Source organism: Chiloscyllium plagiosum, chromosome 7, assembly GCF_004010195.1.
Source record: "Chiloscyllium plagiosum isolate BGI_BamShark_2017 chromosome 7, ASM401019v2, whole genome shotgun sequence".
NCBI lineage: Eukaryota > Metazoa > Chordata > Chondrichthyes > Orectolobiformes > Hemiscylliidae > Chiloscyllium > Chiloscyllium plagiosum.
Genome location: NC_057716.1, coordinates 17,827,623 through 17,847,753, shown reverse-complemented (window position 1 = coordinate 17,847,753; position 20,131 = coordinate 17,827,623). Strand labels below are relative to the sequence as shown.

General features: G+C 38.4%; 1 protein-coding gene across 12 annotated transcripts in view; it reads right to left on the bottom strand.

Moving 5' to 3' along the window:
* The window catches only part of hdac4 (histone deacetylase 4), a 492,096-nt gene that overhangs the window by 8,453 nt on the left and 463,512 nt on the right, over window positions 1-20,131 (bottom strand). For all 12 annotated transcript variants that reach the window (XM_043693112.1, XM_043693104.1, XM_043693105.1 and 9 more), the window contains 2 exons: window positions 12,025-12,143; window positions 11,196-11,329 (listed from right to left, as the gene is read on the bottom strand). In XM_043693112.1, the coding sequence (XP_043549047.1) occupies window positions 11,196-11,329; window positions 12,025-12,143 (253 nt within the window). The remainder of the gene's footprint in view (window positions 1-11,195; window positions 11,330-12,024; window positions 12,144-20,131) is intronic.

Sequence of the window (20,131 nt, the reverse complement as noted above, 5' to 3'; positions counted from 1 at the left end):
AAAAGCAAAGAGAAAGATGTTTTTTTTTCCCCCAATCTTATCTAAAACTGTCTTTTCTTCTTCCTGCCTTCAAATGAACACAGAATAACATCACAATAGAAATTCACAGCTCAGCAGCCAATCTGGAAGAATGAAATATATAAAGTTGTCCATACTTTTGAAAAGGCACATCAAAGGGTTAAGCACACCATCCTGTGATTAATTTTCCTTCTGCTGCAGGACTTTATTTCTTTTTCCACATGAAAGCCCTTATAATGCCAAAATTTCATTGTAAAGGAATTCAGAATACAAATAAGAAGCTGTATGTTCCAAAATGTTCTGCACATACTTATACTGGAAGCATGCTAACCTACTTCACTCCTGTGCCAGGAGGAAATAATGTGTGTTAATAACTATGAAAAAGATATGGTATAGCTTATAGTCCACAGCAAGGTACTCTGTAATCTAACTGTGGCATGATACTAAGCATGATTAAACACTTGACCATGGACTGTTTTGATCCTTAACCTATCTTACTTAAAAGACTATATTTAATAAATCAAAGACCAATTTGTTTGATTTTTACTAAAAGAATTATTAGCACAGGATTTAGAAGCCAAGACTTACACCATCTCACTTTCAGCTGCAGAGTTAAAATGAAGAACAAATGCTTTCTGAATTATGTTTGTTTTGTGACAGAGTCTGAAGAGGAAGTGAACAAATGCTTGAGAGAACATAAACATCATCTTGTTCAAAGATATGGTGTAGCCTACAGTCATCTTGTTCAAACACTTCATGCCAGTGCCAGTAATAGCAAGTAGTATTTGTCAGGTCAGAGTAATAATGTCTCCTCTGCGTTTCAGTTACACAAGGGCCAGGCCCCTAGTCAGGTCAAGGAAACTCCAGTTAACATTTCATCACAGCTTTTCCACATGCCAATTTGATCAATTTTCCATGGCTCCAGCTGCAGCACATATCTATACACGTGTGCTGACTTCTACTGACATTCTTCCATTTTACAAGCAGACCCAGGACTAATGTTTGAAATTCCAGTGCTCTCAGCACTGAGATGTGGCAGTCTGACAAATCCAAATGTCTGATTTCCCTCTTCCATACCACCACCCTCTCCCAACTCTACTTTAGTACTAGCAGGATATTCAAGTTTGTGAAAAACCCTTGCACAACTTACAAAATATACTCTCAAAATACCATAATGCTTCCAAGGAATAGTGCCAGATCACATGTAAGCACAAATAAGATCACTGGTTAAGTGCAAAGATGAAACACATGGAATAAACTGTGATCATAATTTTGTGCATTCATATGAGAGTTGTAATTTTCTACTTGGTCCCTTACAAATTGCTATGCTGTTTCTAGTGAACTTATGTAGAGGGGGTCCCGATTTTCAAATGTCCAATTTATGAACATCTGTACTTACAAATGCGATACCATACAGAGATGAAATTTAAAGACCTGATGTGTACTAACAAATGGCTATTTCCCATTATTTTGCATTGTGTTCTGACTTGTGAACAAAGCGATTTGCAAATGGTCTCCAGAACAGAATCCATTCACTAATCAGGTACTGCCTATCCTGTAGTTATATCCTGTATATCAGTTAAGCAGTTGTGGTTATTCAGTCCAAACTGTGACACCACATCGACACATTTCATGGAATGTGGCAGACACATGGGATATATATGGCCAATTGTGCAAATTCACTGGTCTCCTCTAGTCGTGGTCAACTTCTTAACTCTGATTAAAAGAGACAGATTTCAAGTAATTTCCAGCTGTTTTTCTTAGAAAGAATTTTTCAGCCATCATCCATGGGCAGAAGTTGGTAAATCCATCAGAGATCTCATGGAAAGGCTTGGTTAAGCTCATGATGTGTTGACAGTGCTACAGCATTGGAACTAGAATGCCTGAGAAAGACTGGTCTACTGGAAGGAGGGGCAGCTAGTCTTAGAATAGGACTGGCCATTCAGAACTGAAACAAAGAGAAATGTCTTCACTCAGAGGGTCGTGGATCTTTGGAATTCTGTACCCCAGAAAATTAGGGATGCTCATTTCATTGAACATACTCAGGACCAAAGTTGATAAAGCAGGCATGAAGGGCTGAATGGCCTACATCTCCTTCTTAGATTTTGATTGATATATTCTGTATTGACAGGCTTCATTGAGATAATTCCCTTGTATAAATGTATTCTGGACTCTTTGACTGGTTATATGTTCAGGCTTCCAGCTGACTGGGTTCTATCTGCATTGGACTGTATTGAGTTTAATGATAATAGAATAAGTGCATTTATAGTAAGAATCTCATTGGAACAATGGTCACAAGGATGAGACTAATTATTCCTCAACATAAATACATAACTTTATCTTATCTGCTTTTGTGAAATGCAAACAATTCATCATTAAGTGGAACACTGAGTTTTATTAGTATAATGGTGCAATGCATCACTTGCACACTCCACCACTCCCAAACACTAGTTCTGTGTAAACCTACAAAAACGTGTATAGGTTGTGGCATTACAATTGAAACCACATTTTTTAGGTTAGGCTGGACTAGCTATCTTTCATATCCATATGCATTAGCCAACAATATTCCTTGAAGACAGTTTTTATGAATACGGTTTACTTATATCGCACACACAATTGTTGGTAACATGCCAAAAATGAGATAATATTTCTTGAATTCTAAGTCTATATCCTATATCTGGAAATACAACACAGTAAAATTTTAATTATTCATAATGAAAAGGGGATGTATAACTACGTAATGCTTTGTACCAGCTTGTAATAAAATGAAGAGTGATCTAAATATCTTTATCTGAAATGTTAGGAGTTTTGCTTATGACACATTTTTTGCATTAAATCTTATCTGAATACAAGTACTTCTTCATATCCAACCAGAATTACATCGTTGGAATTGTTTATAAATCATTGAAATGTCCAGGTGTGAGTGACAGCAACCAAGAAAAGCTAAAAGGAAAAACACAGCTTCTGCAATAACACTGTCAGTAAAATGAACACACGCAAAAAATTTGAACTCCAAACAATAAACATCAGTAATTGGCTTAAGTGTTTGTGTGCCATACTTTTCAAAGCTGACACAGAAGTAGTTGAACATCTGGTTGCCCATCTGTGTAAATCTGCTGTTAAACACTGTGTAAGACTCAAGCTAAGAGGCTAAATGTAATCCATGATATTTAAATTTACACAAACAGCCTTTTTTTAAAAAATAAGTTATTAAGAAATCTAATTCATTATGAAGGAAGTAAAAACAAGACACTTGACCAATCAAAGCACAATTCACCAGAATCAACATGGTTTTATGAATCATATTTGACTCATTTGCTAGAGTTCTTTGAAGATGTAACAAGCAAAGTGGATAAAGTGGATCCTGTACTTGCAATATACCTGGACCTCCAGAAAGCATATGACAAGGTGCCGCACAAAAGGTTAATACACAAGGTAAGATCGCATGTGGCCAAGGGTAGGTTATTAGCTTATGTAGCAGATCGGCTAACCAACAGAAAGCAGTAAGGATAAGTGGGTCTTTTCCTGGTTGGCAAGGATTTACAATCCACATTAATGACTTTGATGCAGGAACAGAAGATACTACAGTCAGATTTTCAGGTGATACTAAAATAGGTGGGAAAGTAATTTGCAATGATAAAAAGAGAAACGGACTGCTTCAGTGAATGGGTTTAAATTTGGCTGATGGAATTTAATGTGGATAAGTCTGAGGTTATCAATGGAAGAATAGAAAGGCAATTTAATATCTAAATGGAAAAAAAACTTAAGAGTGCTGTAGCACAGAGATATCTGGGTTTCCTTGGACATGAATTACAGAAAACTAGTATGCAGATACAGCAGATAATAAAGAGGGCAAATGGAATTTCAGCATTTATTGCTAAAGGAATAGCGTGTAAGAGTCAGCAACTGTACAAGACATTAATGAGACTGCATCTGGAATACAGTGTACAGTTTTGGAAGGATGTGGTTCCATTGGAGAAGTTCAGAAGAAATTCATAAGATTGATTCCAGATAGAAATTGAACAGTTTTGGTCGATATTCTCTAGAGTTTAGAAGAATGTGAAGGATTAATATACTGGCAGGAAGATTTGCTAGAGCTGCTCAGGAGTACTTCAACTAGTAAGGTGGGGTTGGCGAGGGGTGGTTGTGACCCAGGGAGATAGTGAGGAAAGAGATCAATCTGAGTTGAGAAAAGAAGCGAGTTAAACAGTCAGGACAGGCAGGGACAAAGCAGAGAACAAGATAGGACTGATAAATTCAACTGCATTTATTTCAATGCAAGAGGCCTAACAGGGAAGGCAGCTGAACTCAGGGCATGGTTAGGAACATGGGACTGGGATATCATAGCAATTACAGAAACATGGCTCAGGGATGGACAGGACTGGCAGCTTAATGTTCCAGGATACCAAGGCCACAGGAAGGACAGAAAAGGAGGCAAGAGAGGAGGGGGAGTGGTGTTTTTGATAAGGGATAGTATTACAGCTGGACTGAGGGAGGATATTCCCGGAAATGCATCCAGGGAAGTTAACTGGGTGGAACTGAGAAATAAGAAAGGGACAATCACCTTATTGTGATTGTATTATAGACCCCCTAATAGTCAGCAGAAAATTAAGAAACAAATTTGTAAGGAGATCTCAGTTATCTGTAAGAAGAATAGGATGGTTATGATAAGGGATTTTAACTTTCCAAACATAGACTGGGACTGCCATAGTGTTAAGGGTTTAGATGGAGAGGAATTTGTTAAATCTGTACAGGAAAATTTTCTGATTCAGTATGTGGATGTACCTATTAGAGAACTTGACTTACGCTTGGGAAATAAGGCAGGACAAGTGACTGAGGTGTCAGTAGGGGAGCACTTTGGGCCAGCAACCATAATTCTATTAGATTTAAAATAATGATGGAAAAGGATAGACCAGATTTAAAGGTTGAAATTCTAAATTGGAGAAAGCCAATTTTGACGGTATTAGGCAAGAACTTTCAAAAGCTGAATGGGGCAGATGTTCGCAGTAAAGGGACGGCTGGAAAATAGGAAGCCTTCAGAAATGAGAAAATGAGAATCCAGAGAAAGTAGAGTCCTGTTAGAGTGAAAGGAAAGGCTGGTAGATATAGGGAATGCTGGATGACTAAAGAAATTGAGGGTTTGGTTAAGAAAAAAAAGGAAGCATATGTCAGGTATAGACAGATTGAGTGAATCCTTAGGAGAGTATAAAGGAAGTAGGAGTACACTTAAGAGGAAAATCAAGAGGGCAAAAAGGGGACATGAGATATTAGCAAATAGGCTTAAGGAGAATCCAAAGGGTTTTTACAAATACATTAAGGTCAAAAGGTAACTAGGGCGAGAATAGGGCCACTCAAAGATCAGCAAGGCGACCTTTTTGTGGAGTCGCAGGAGATAGGGGAGATACTAAATGAGTATTTTGCATTAGTGTTTACTGTGGAAACGGATATGGAAGAAATAGAATGTAGGGAAATAGATGGTGACAGAGGAGGGAGTGCTGGATGTCTTGAAACGCATAAAAGTGGATAAATCCCCAGGACCTGATCAGGTGTACCCAATAACTCTGTGGGAAGCTAGAGAAGTGGTTGCTGGGCCCCCTGCTGAGATATTTGTATTGTCGATAGTCACGGGTGAGGTGCTGGAAGACTGGAGGTTGGCTAACATGGTGCCACTATTTAAGAAAGGTGGTAAGGACAAGCCAGGGAACTATAGACCAGTGAGCCTGATATTGGTGGTGGGCAAGTTGTTTAAGGGAATCCTGAGATACAGGATTTACATGTATTTGGAAAGGCAAGGACGATTAGGGATAGGCAACATGGGTTTGTGCGTGGAAAGTCATGTCTCACAAACTTGATTGAGTTTTTTTGAAGAATTAATTGATGAGGGCAGAGTGGTGGATGTGATCTATATGGACTTGAGTAAGGTGTTTGACAAGGTTTCCTATGGGAGACTGGTTAGCAAGGTTAGATCTCATGGACTACAGGGAGAACTAGCCATTTGGATACAGAAATGGTTCAGAGGCAGAAGACAGAGGATGGTGGTGGAGGGTTGTTTTTCAGACTGGAGGCCTGTGACCAGTGGAGTGCCACAAGGATCGGTGCTAGGTCCACTACTTTTCATCATTTATATAAATGTTTTGGATGTGAGCATAAGAGGTATAATTAGCAAGTTTGCAGATGACACCAAAATTGGAGGTGTAGTGGACAGTGAAGAAGGTTACCTCAGATTACAACAGGATCTTGATCAGATGGGCCAATGGGCCGAGAAGTGGCAGATGGAGTTTAATTCAGATAAATGCGAGGTGCTGCATTTTGGGAAAGCAAATCTTAGCAGGACTTATACACTTCATGGTAAGGTCCTAAAGAGTGTTGCTGAACAAAGAGACCTTGGAGTGCAGGTTCATAGCCCCTTGAAAGTGGAATCGCAGGTAGATACGATAGTGAAGAAGGCATTTGGTATGCTTTCCTTTATTGGTCAGAGAATTGAGGAGTTGGGAGGTCATGTTGCAGCTGTACAGGACATTGGTTAGGCCACTTTTGGAATATTGCATGCAGTTCTGGTCTCCTTCCTATCAGAAGGATGTTATGAAACTTGAAAAGATTTACAAGGATGTTGCCTGGGTTGGAGGATTTGAGCTACAGAGAGAGGCTGAATAGGCTGGGACTGTTTTCCCTGGAGCATCAGAGGCTGAGGGGTGACCTTATAGAGGTTTATAAAATCATAAGTGGCGTGGATAGGATAAATAGACAAAGTCTTTTCCCTGGGGTCAGGGAGTCTGGAACTAGAGGCATAGGTTTAGGATGAGAGGGAAAAGATATAAAAGAGACCTAAGGGGCAATGTTTTCAAGCAGAGGGTGGTATGTTTATGGAATGAGCTGAAGAGGAAGTGGTGGAGGCTGGTACAATTGCAATATTTAAAAGGCATCTGGATGGCATATGAATCGGAAGGGTTTGGAGGGACATGGGCCGGTTGCTGGCAGGTGGGACTAGATTGGGTTGGGATATCTGGTCAGCATGGACGGGTTGGACCAAAGGGTTTGTTTCCGTGCTGTACATCTCTATGATTCTAAGAGATCTAATTGAGGGGATTGACAAAGTAAATGTGGTGAGGATGTTTCCTCATGGGGCAATCTCGAACTAGAGATCATAGTTTAGGTCAACAGGTTGCAGATTTAAATCAGAGGAGTAATTACTTATCTCAAAGTGTCATGAATTTGTGGGATTCACTACCCCAGCATGCTGGGATGCAGAATAAATTTAAGGAGGTAGACTTTTAATTATTGACGGTTGGAGGGTGATGGAAAGCAGGCAGGAAAGTGGAATTGAGGCAAAGATTAGATCAGCCACGATCATACTGACATGGTGGAGCATGCACAAGAGGGTGAATTGCCTACTCTGGCTCTTCTAGATCTCACATCCTAATGGGCAAAACAACCAACAATATTCATTGTGGTCACAGGTCATGAGCACACAGAATTGCATGCCATATTATGAAGGCATTGAAAAATGCCCTTCTAATGCAAATTAAAGACATATTCCAAAATAGAAGAAAGGTAAAAATAGTAAGAGTTACTGTAGAAACGTGAAAAAGAGAAGTTAACAAAAGATTTACAAGGATGTGGCCAGGGTGGAGTGTTTAAGCTGTAGGGAATAGACTGGGGTTGTTTTCCCTGGAGCATTGGAGACTGAGGGGTGACTTTACATAGGTTTGCAAAATCATGAGGGGCATGGATAGGGTAAATAGACAAGGTCTTTTCCCTGGGGTGGGAGTGTGCAAAACTAGAGGACATAGGTTTAAGGAGAGAGGGGAAAGATTTTAAACGGGGCAATTTTTTCATGCAGAGGGTGGTGTGTGAATGGAATGAGCTGTTAGAAAACTTGGTGAAGGCTGGTACAATTACAACATTTAAAAGTCACCTGGATGGGTATATGAATAGGAGGAGTTCAGAAGGATCTGGGTTAATGAGACTACATCTTTTAGGATATGCGGTCAGCATAGATGATTTGGACTGAAGAGTCTGTTTCCATGCTGTATATCTGTATGACTCTAAATCAGATGAGTTTCCTTTTGGAAGTGAGTCTGGGCAATTAAAACTGGAAAACAAGAGATGGCAGATGAATTGAACAGGTATTCTGTGTCAATCCTCTCTGTACACACAAGTAGCGTCCCAGAAATAGTTAAATATCTGGAAGTAGAAAGTAGGGAGGAACTCGGGAAAATTGAAATTTGAGAACTCTATCACCAGTGAAATGGTTCCAAGCAAGTTGCTGGTGCTGAGGGTCCCCAGGTCCAGATGGACTTCATCCGATGTCTTAAATGAAGTGGCTATTGAGATAATTGAAGCATTACTTTTAATTTTCCAAAGTTCCCTAAACTTTGGGGAATGTTCCATGAATGTGACTCCTTTATTCAAAAAGGGGAGACAGAAAGTAGTAAAGAACAGCCTAATTAGGTTAACATTTGTCAAAGGGATAATGTCAGAAGCTATTAAAGATGTTGTAGCAGGGTACATAGAAAAGTTCAAGGTAATCAGGCAGAGTCACACAGTTTTATAAAAGGGAAATCATGTTTAACCAATTTATTGGGTTTTTTTGTTGAAGAAACACAACTTTTTCACAAAAGCGTGATGCGTGTATGGAATGAATAGTAGAGCAGGTTCAAGGGTGCAAGTGGCCTACTCTTGCTCCTAATTCGTAAGCAAGATTAGTCAAGCAGAAAGAAAGAGGCACTCGTTAATAACTGTGGCCATGATTTGCCCCTTAACGGAGGTGGCAAGAAGGGGAAAAAGGAGAGAGAGTTGGCCCCAGGGAAAAACGTAGGCTTTTTGTGCCGTTTCATTTAAAGGTGAAAAGGTCTATGGCTGACTTTCTCAACCCACCAGTAAGGCCACTATGGCAGGTGAGAAAGGTGGCTAATTTCTTGACCAGGAAACTGTGTAACCTACCTATTGGGTTGGAGGAGGGGCAATGAAGTCACCCTTTGAACTCCCCTCTCCCCATGAAAAGGGCATAAAAATTGCATACCTTCTTCCTGCTGGATCCCTGAGGGGTAAGCCTAGTCAGACTTTAGGGTTCAGATGCCCTTGTTGACCAGGTGTTTCTGGTGATTTTGGACAGCAATGTGAAGGCCTGTGAAATGTTGATCAGCTCAATAATGTCAGTCAGCTCTTAATGAGTTTTCTTATTGGTACACAAACTTTTAAGATTGACTTTGCTGGAATATGTTACTGAAAGAGCAATGGTTTGGAATCTGATTGTAAAGGCTTCTCAGGAAAGACTACATAGTGACACATTTATTGGTATAAAGGCTGCAAGGGATTGCACAGTTAAACAGTCTGCTGAAACGCATTGTCCAAGATCACTGCCATCTGAATGGACTAATATAGTCCATCACTGCCAGGTAAAGTTCATTTCAGCATGAGATGCAGAGAAAAGGTAAGAGGTTAACCAGAGGGGAAAAGAACAAGGCATTTAGGCATTCTAGAATGACATGTTACTAAAATAACACTCAGTGCCATAAAATGGCAACATGTCTACCCGTATTGGGCTTCTTAACTTCCTATCCGCCAAGTAAACTGGTGAATCACTCAGCACTGTGACAGAAAGAACTCATTATTATTAAATGCTCAGCTAATGGGGTGGATTCTCCGGAGGGAATTCTGCTCAGGGTTCCCTCAGAAACGTTGAGTTGTACATTCATTCTGACCGTGCTCTGCTACTGCAGATCTATCAGGGAAGGCAAACCATGTCCCCTTTTTCACAGCATTCTAACATTTAAAGGTTCAGACAGCTATTATCAAAGATAAGTATGTAAAATAAATGTGATGTTAGGATCCTGGGAGAAGAGGGTGCAAGATGGTTAAGGGGGATAAGTTGAAGGTGAGTAAGAAGCTAGCTGAGAAGGGTACCAGTGTGGAATGGGTTTGGGTGCCAGCTGGGTAGGGTGCCATGAAAGCAAGATGCCATCTAGGTAGGAGGCAAAGTGCAAAGTTGACAGGGTGTCAGAATGCGAGGCAGGGATTCAGTGGGGTAGGTGGGAAAAATCAGTTCCTGACTATTGGGATAGGGAAGGCGGAGGGTCAGGTCAAGGTATGGGGATATATGTATTCTGAGGGAAGTGGGATTGGGGTATGAAATGTAAGTTAGGGGTCAGTTTAATAGTTACTCAACATTTAGTATTTAATAACTTTCCCTAATGGACTAATTTACTTAATTTCATCAGAACCATTTGAATTCTCCAATTTAAATTGAGACTTTTGGAGGTATAGAGGAATTGCCCAGTGGAATATTCAATTTCCCAGACAGGTCTTTCAGAGTGTGCTATGTTGGGGATTCTGCAGTGTCTCCATGTGCGACTCCTATCTATTCTGGACTACTGACTAACTGACTTGTGGAAAATCCAGTGTCAAAGGGTCCTACACTAATCACCCACCTGCAAAATTATGCACAGTGTGGAATGACCCACAAGCAGCAAAAAGAAAAGCAGAAGTAGAAACAAAAAAAATTAGTAGAGCTCTGGCAATAAGTTTAGGCTCCACTAAAGTTTAACTAACAGCACTCACCTCTCCTATGGGAGCATATCCATTTCACCAGCAGCAGAAATTCAGAACAAACAGAAGTTTTGTATCGTGAATCTTATGTATGGGGAACTACTTAAAATGTGCAATACACTGGCATACCATCATACTGCTGAGTGGATGCTTAACTTAATTGAACTGTTGCAAAGGTTGAGCACCTCCATAGCGTTTGTGCGTGTCTGTGATAGTTGGGTGGGTTGGTGATGTGAAGAGCCAACCTCTTTACAGACAGTTTCAGGCTCACATACTGGATGCAATTGGTAGTTGGCATTGACAAATTAATGAAGCGGGCAAAATGTATTTAAAAAAAGGGAATCTCAACCTTACAAGGAAAAAAATGAAAGAGGGAAATGTTTAGGCTGAACTCTTGCTTAGAAAAATTAAATGGCTTTAATATATTTTCACAGAAACTTTGAAGACTCTTCCAAATTCATTGATGCAATTTGATATTATAATTTATTTGATCTATGTTACTGATGAACTGGTCCTGCAGAATTACGTTTTGTTTGGAAGTCTGCCTTCATCTCATTCATAATCTGTTGCAAAACCCACACCTGTGAGTTCTTGAACTTGTCAGCTTGTAATGTGCATTGATGTTTTACCTCATTTCCAAGTAAAGCAGAAACACATGCTTCTGAGGCATCACAAATGGCAGTGAGATCATGGCCCCCTTCCAGGGCTAGCACGACACGGCCTCCAGCCAGACCCATCAGCTGTTTGGTAAGGTAGCCAAAACCTGTGTCAGGAAAGAGGAAATGCAAGAGAAGTCAAAGGTCAGAAGCCTACTTTGACTCTTGGAGAATGATCAAAGTTTTCAAGTATTACATCACATCTGAAATGGCCACCAGGGATTACTGGGACTAAATGTATAATATAAGCCAGGTTTAATTTCAATAAATACAATTTACTATTTCAGCTCATGCCTTTTTGATCTTCTGTTTAATATATGCATTTTTTGTGATAAATGTTTTGAATTTCCTAAAGTGGCATGCCATCTACTTCCTCAGGGCCTCCAAAAAAAATGCCCACTTCTCATTTGCTCTGAGGCAAAAGCAGCAAACGGAATATTATAAACAAATATCTCAGAAACGCTTAAGATTTCTACTCATGAAGAAAACTATTAACCATATGGTTTTAAATTCTTACTATTTCAACCCTCAAATTCTAACATACACCCTTTGTTTATGACTTTTTGAACAAAGACTTATTTTACAGCTCAGCCAGTAAACCCATGGCTCCTGTGAAGGATTTAAAGCTCCTTTTGAAGATTAGTGCTGATATGTTCCTTCCCTCCCCTCGGAGCTGGAAAACACAGGTCATTTACTGTCACTAATTTGGTTGTCAAAATCTTAAGGTTAAAAAAAAACTGTGCTTTACTTAAACCACCCACTTCAAATAAAACAATTTAATTTGTCATGAAAAAAATCTTACACTTAGCGGAGACTTTGTAACCTCCAAGAGGGGCAGGGTGTCCTTCCACTGCATCAAATCCAGAGGATACAAGTACCATATCAGGGGCAAACTCATTAGCAATGGGCATCACTACTGTCCTGTAAAGAGAAACAAATACCATGCTACTTAAACTGTCATAAACAATTACTCATGTTTACGGTGCTCTATTGTTTAAAATAACTGTGTGTAAAATTAAAAAGATCAACAGTGAAGACATTATCAGATTAAGTTTACTTTTGGTTTCAATTTACACTAAAATGTAGAAATTATGAAGAAACTTATGCTGACTCTACTACTTACATATTGAGAAAAGCCTTTTTTTTAAAAAACAAAGTGCTACCTTTATGGCTTTTAATATTAGGAAGAAACTGTTGTTCAATTTAAACTCAAATAGGTTTATTAAACTGAAGTCACTGGACCACTGCAGTGGCGCTAATAGAAGAACATGAACATTTAGCTACAGCAGTCTGAGAATGTAGTTAGCTCTGCTTAGATCCCGATCTGTGCTGCACAGAACAAGTTAAGGATCCTCATACATCGAAGCAAAATGGCTGAATCTATATGTATTTCAGGAGACAGGTAGTTATAGTCTGGCTATGATCAGAGAACATATGGAATAAGATGAACAGCCTTTACTTTTGTTCTGGAAGTGAGTTGGGGAAGATTCAAATTTGAGAACTCAACTCAATTAGAATTTCTATCCAAAACTGAAGAACTTTGGAAATGAAAGATCCAGATCTTACAAAAGATCTCACACCAAAACATTCAAATGTTACAGCATAATAGATTCTTTGGTTCACCAACTCTGCTTCATTCTACATAGACACTAAGCTGATCTTACTCTCCTGCTTAATGTGCATATATTTTAATTTTTTTCTAACAATTACCCTAGCCCATTTTGTCAGTGCTTAAGATCCTACTTGAATTTCTGTTTAAAGAAATACTTTCTAACTAATCAATTTAATTATTTTTGTAAAGATCTTCCAGCATCACCCATCATTGCAAATCTGTTCATTATTTAATCCATATCATTCCTAGTGATTACTATTAAGCCTTTATAATCTTGAAGTTTTAAAATGATACAAAATATCCCTAAGGCCACCCAAAGTCTTTCAGTCACAGTCATTGATCACTCCTCCTCCAAATTAGTTACCATTTTGAATTAAACACAGGCACACTAAATACTGATTTCAAATGTTATACCATTACACCACCATTACAACAATGGAGTACTGACTGAAAAACTGCAATGTTTATAAAGACAAAGGTAATGACTAACATTACTTCCCAAATGTTGAGAGCTTGAGGATGGTTTAGGTTTTGGGTGGAGTGGCTGGCAATTATACTCTGGAAAACCATCTGAATGTTTTCATATGTGACACCTACAGATTATGGTGAAACCACTTCAAACATACAACTGTTACAGAAACCAATCATCTTCTATGTGCTGGACTTTTCATTAACTGTAATGAAAGAGTGACAAATTCTGACCACCCCATAGGTTTCCCTTCGAGTGGTGCAAGGCATATATCTAAACCAATTCACAGCTCAACCTATTCACACAACATATTTATTGCTTTAGAAAAAAAGAGAGGATTGCTGTGCATATATTAAATAGACAGCTCATTTGTTAAATGTGTACAATTAAATAGTTTAATGAGCTCATGGACTGAAAGAGTGAATTCTGTTAAACACTTTGCTCTTAAAAGTACCAAGGATATGTTTCTCAAAGAAAAATGTAGAAACTAACAGGGTACAGGTGAAAAGATATTAACATGGATTGTGTGTTTTTTAAACAAATAGTGCATCTATTGCCTGCCACCGTAATGGAACAGGAAGTTCTTGATGTCATCAAAACATACCTGGAACTGGAAGCTGATAATGAGTCTATCCATATGCACATGTGCATTCTTCTCATGACCAAGGAGGTCTTGCCACTCTCACTCCACGTACAGCTCTGCTCGGTGCTCTACTTCCCTACTCTGCTTGGCGCCCTATTCGCCACTCGGTTAGTTACTTCACTGGCATTTCTGCTCCCAACCCCTCAATGTCTCCTTTGCATTCAGGGACAGTGAACAATGAGGCAGCACAGCAGTGAGCGTGATGCAGTGAGGGGTTAGAAGCTGGGCAGCAAACAAATAATGATCCCAAGATTTGAATTAATTTTAAAAATTTATTCTTTGATACTTTGCTGCAGTATTGCTGGCAGTGATATTAAAGACAGTGTGACCTCATGGGCTGAGAGTGCACCACCAGCAGATGCAATGACACAAGCAGCCGTTTTGTTTGAGATTTAGTCTTGCAGTGTTAAGAGGTTGCTTCCCAATATCATGTGCAAATCGAGATCAAACAGTCACGTTGGAAAAAATACTTTATCAAATGCAGTGTCATTAAGCTACCTAGGGTCAGCCACTAACTGACCAAACACTGTGCTGAACAGGACTCAAACAGATATGCTTTAAATTGGAGATTCACAGGACTTCCATGTAGCTTCTGTTCAAAATTACATTTTCAATAGATTGTACATGTGTTTCAATGGAATAAAGAGCAGTTTCTGCAATGCGATATTCTTACAACAGATTGAACTATTGATCCAGGTAAGAAACAAGAAATATATTTGTGAAATCAATGCTATAATAAAGTCAATTTAATCAGACAGTCATGAGCATCAGCCTTATTTAAAACAAAGTCCTAAATTCAAGAAGAACTTCCTTCAACAGGCTATGAACCTTGGCTGAATTGTACAATTACAATCTATGCAACAGCAAGTATAAGTATTTGGAATGAACACCTCAGCTGAAATTTTATGGTATTCAAATATAACTTGTCCATGTCGAAGCCATCACTTCAGAAAATTTAATCAATTCATGAAGAAATGCTAAACCAAGCAACGAAATGACCCATCATTTAAAACAGCTTCAACAACATAACGCAATGTTTGCAAGAAATTCTGTTGGAGGTTGAAGGCGTAATTACACCACCTGCACTGTAATACTAATCTGAAGCAGTTAAATTAGCAGAATCAACAAGTCTATCTTTGTTTAGTGGCAAATAAACAGTATGCAGACTGATCACTGATAGTATCCAGAGGATGAACATGAGCCACTGTGAGGCAGGAGCTCAATTAGTCATCCAGTTCTTCCAGTAATAGAATGAATAGAAAATAAATTTCTGGAATCAATATCTCAATATTGTGTACTACTTGTAATTCCTTTTACCTTATCATAACTAGATCAAATAAGATTTTTCTAAATCTATGACATTTAAGGAGGCACTGTTCTCACACTGACTGTATTTACTAGGAAAGGAGTCAGAAAGGTAGGCTTCACTTGTGTTAGTGTCACATGAAGTGTACCAACGGTTTGTTTTAAAATGATGTGGACCATCCTGCTCAAGTTGGGGAAAAAACCCAAAAAATTCAGCAAATGTGTTAAAAATTGTATCCCTTTGAAACACAGATTACACAGAAGGAGCCAGTAGTGAACTCTTTAAACAGATTATAACTTACTTGTGACTTGTCCCTTGAGTTATTTGATCAGTTTCATTTGTGGAACTTCATTTAGCACTTCTTGGGAGTTGATTACAACATAACATGCAAATGTAGAACAAGGGAGTATTTGTAATGTGTTCATAATGAAAACTGTTAAGGGCAATGGGAAGACTAAAATTTTTTTAAAAAGCTTCATCTCATAGTTATTGACACGAGCAGTAAAGCAGCAGCAAAAAGGGGGTCACAAACTTGCTCTATGTAACTTCTGGTGTGTGAGATTCACTGGACACATGAAAGAACAAATGGAGTGTGGCTCAGAAGAAAGACTATTTAGAACAAAGTTGTTAGCTGATTTGATTTTCGCTGTGAAGAATATTAAAGAAATAAAACATTAAAAACAGAGGTATTACACAAAACCAACCTAATTTCAAGTATTTGAGTGTATTTTGAGCAGTTATTATAAATGTTTCTTTTTCTGATTTGGATAGGAGCTGAGATTTCAGTGCAAAATTATATTCAAGATCACTGAAGGGATTATTGTTTTTTTTTTAAAACACTGCTGGGTGGTGAAACTAAGATGTTAATATTATTTTGCCCAACAAGTTAACTCGCCTGCTATTCCTAATCTTGAAGTTCATGAATAACGAATAGATAGAAAAATAGAAGATCAAGATAAAGAACATGATCTTCTTTCAGTGCAAAATACTTGCTTAGGTTAGATCTAAATGTTATTTGCTCAGCCCCACAATGTCATTAACTAAGCCACTGTCCTCCACCCACCCTGTTAGGGTCTGCCAATCTGTATTTTGTTTAGGAAAAATAGTAAGCCCTAAATTCTGTGCAATTCAATGGTAAATAAAACATAGCAATTAGTTGCTTGTTAATCAATAATGTGAATGCTGCTGAAAAGAAAGAGACACAAGGTTGAAGCTTTTTGTCTTGCACTCATCAGAACACATACAAGAATGCCAAATTTCAAACAGCAACAATTTATATTGCATGAGAAAAGGGATGGAAGATCTAAAGCTTTGGCAGTATGCCTCTTATCAGACAATTTATCAATTGTGCTCAGAATGAATCATATTACTCCACTGGACCAGGTGGCAAGTAGATAGCTGTATACTTTTCCATTTGAAGAGTGGTAGGTAAGAAAGAGAAAATAATTTTAAAAAACACGGGTCAACAATTTATCACAGACCATTCTTGCCCACGTTTCAATTGATATACATAAATGGGCTATTCATTCACCTTCATTGTAAAAAATGTACATGGCAAAGGGAAACCTAAAGGAAGGAGCAATTAAAAATATGAGAAGCTTTAAAAATAACTTGGGCGTATTTCATACACATCATTGCTGAAAGGAGTAGATTGGTCACACTAGTCACTGGTAACCTACTAGCAAGTGACATTTAACTTTTGAAATTGTGTGCTTTCCAGAACTGTACGCTGGCTTCAGTAACTTTAGAATAGCTTTATACCACGCACCTATCTGGTCATGAAAAGGACATATGCTACGGAATGACCATAACTGTTCTATTTGAATCATATGCCTAATACCTATTTAAGACGTTTATAAGCCTATCTGTTGTATTCAACAATCATGGAGAAAGCACTGCAAAAACAATACCATCACTGGAGTGTAGGTCTGCTCACTTTAAAAAATATTGAAAAATAAATATTGTACCATTGTGGAATTTCAATTATGAGCTTAGTCCAATCAAAATATTTATACTACAAAAGTTATTTCATTGTATATGGCTTGGCATTGAAAGTATATTATTGATCACTTCATTAGCAATACAATTTCTTATCTTTCGCACCCAACATATGTAAAAAGATAATTAATTCCTGCATAGGCAAGCATTAAATTGTCACCTCAGTGCAAATCTGTTCATTTACAGGACCACATTGCAATTATAAGTAGGTTGCAATCAATATTTGTCCCAAGCATAGCTGTGCAGTTTATTTTGTTTTTTTGACTAATTTAAGTACTTTGGTTTGATGATAACATCAACTTTACATGTAAGAATGAAATCCAAGTTTGCAAAAAGCATGACCAGCAAATTAAGTAGCTTTTGGAAGTCCAAAAGCATCAGCAGGAAGTAGAAAAATACCTAGTTCAGTGTCAGACTTTAATAGATGCAAGCATTGGATTCTGAAGAAAGAGGATGAGCAAAGAATACTCATGTTTAAAATGTGGGTGTGGCAGAAGATGCCCAGAAATCAGCTGAATGGACAGGAAAACGGGTGGGTTAGATCAAGTGTAGCAGCTCAGGATGAAAGATGACCAAATATGGACTCTGGAAAGTAAAACTCAACAGTCTTGTCCTAGCAACAATTGAAGGAGAAATTGAGAATAAAAACAGAAAAGAAACAAAAGTCAATGAATGGATAACATTGAGATGTGGACCAGTGGAGACGTAAGACAATATCGTTAGCCTCACCAAGGTCATGGTGAGGATGGATGCATACAGTTGCAAAGCCAGCTCCCACCTGTAGTTAAACAAGCTTTATTCAGTCACTTAAGTTTGGTATATAAAGCAGACACTTCAATGTTCATGACATTGTTAGACCATAAAATATAGGAACAGGAGTAAGCTTTTTAGCCCCTTGAGCCTACTCCGCCATTCAATAGGATCATGGCTGAAAAGCCTGTCCTAATGTCCACTTTCCTGCCTTTTCCCTGTAATCCTTGATTCCGGTATGATCAAGAATTCATCTATCCTAACACTGTCCCGTAGCTCTCTGTGGCAAGGAGTTTTCGGGATTCACGACCCTTTCCATATCAGTCTTACATTAACACCACTTTATTCTTCTCTTATAACTTAGTACCTCACAAAAGGTTTTCTGGAAGTCCAAGCAAATCTTGTGGTTCCCTTCTATCCACTCTGATTGAGACTTCTGTAAAAAAAACTCTTAATAAATTATTCAGACACTATTTCCCTTTCAGGTAGTCATTCTCGATTATTTTAAGATTTTACAAATGTGCTGTTACTTCCTTAATAGTTGAATCCAATATTTTTTCAACAAATGTTATGCCTATCGGCCTACAGTTACCTGCATTTTGTCTCCCTCCCTTTTTGCATACAGGTGTTAAACTAATCCTCCAGTTCTTCTCCAGAATCCAAGGATTTTTTGGAAAATTACATCCAATGCATGTACTAACTCTATAACTACTTTGAATTTGATATCCTAGGATGTAAGTCAACAGGGCTAGTGAGCTTATCCGCTGTTAGCTTCATTATTTTGTCTGATACAATTTCTCTGGTGATAATAATGATACTTAATCGTCTCTGTATTCTTCAGTCTTAACAGATATTTGAAGTACTTTCCACCATGAAGACTAATGCAAAATATCTGTTTAACTCTACTACCATTTCCTTGTAGCCCATAGCTATCTCCCTAGATCAATTTTCTAAGCAGCTTATGTTCACATGGTGCTGTTATTTTTGTTATCTACTTTTACTACAGATTAGAATAGTATATTTTTCCTCTCACTGGCCACCAACTCTAAAATTAAAGATGTCTTGCATCAATGATATATACTATTACTTAAGATCTAGTCATCAGGATCTTTTTTTGCCTTCCCCAAACTACCTGCTAACTGAGAGGTTACACACAATCTGTACTGGTCTCTGGTAAGCTGCTAGCAGCCATCACAGCAGTTCTTACGGAGAGGGGAGGCAAAAAGCAGTGTCATTGGAAGAATTTATGTCTGGAGATTAATTTGTCCTTTTCCTGTGGTGAAGTAACTGTGGCAATGAACTGGTGTGTGTCTTAAGTCCTTCCAGAGTGGAGGCAGAAATATCTGTAATATCTAATGATTTACCATGTACTGATGAGTGTGGTCATGGAGGAGCTCTATTCAAAAGTCCAATCTAATTTATTTCCTTTTGTCAAAAACCAGCAATGGAGTGAGCATACCTTTTCAGCACAATTTGAAGAATGCAAGTGGTGCATGGTGCCATGACAGCACACAAATTTTCAAATACCTTTTAGGCACCACACGTCAGCTTAGTACTATACTGGAATCAAAATGCAATGCCAGATGTGTGAAAATAAATAAATAAGCTTGCACATCTTTGCCTGGTATCCTGGCAGGGGTCTTCTGTATCAACTGTATTGCCACAAGCAGTGCAAAACAAAATGTGCCTACTGGGAGACAAGTGCTATCTACTGCCTCTGGGCAGCAGATAACTAAATAAAATGTGAATGAGGATACCACTGGTGCGTAATGTTATGAACTAGGCCAGACGACTCAAAACATTCTTAAGCAGGCAGCCCAGACAATAACTTTGCAATTTGTTTTGTTAAGTGTACAGTGAAAATTACCTGAAGTTAGCTAGGTTGACTACCAGGTTTTAAAACAGACAAACATTTATTCACAAAATTACACAATGAAACACAAAGAACAGAATAAAAAACCCCGCCAGAATTCAGTCTATCCAAACTAGACTTAACTATGCTGTTCCGCATATACACAACAATCCCAATAAGCAAACCCCCTTCAAAAAAACAGTAAAAATAGAACAAGTGCTTACAGGATGAAGTCAGAAGGACAGAGAGAGAGAGAGAGAGAGAGAGAGAGAGAGAGAG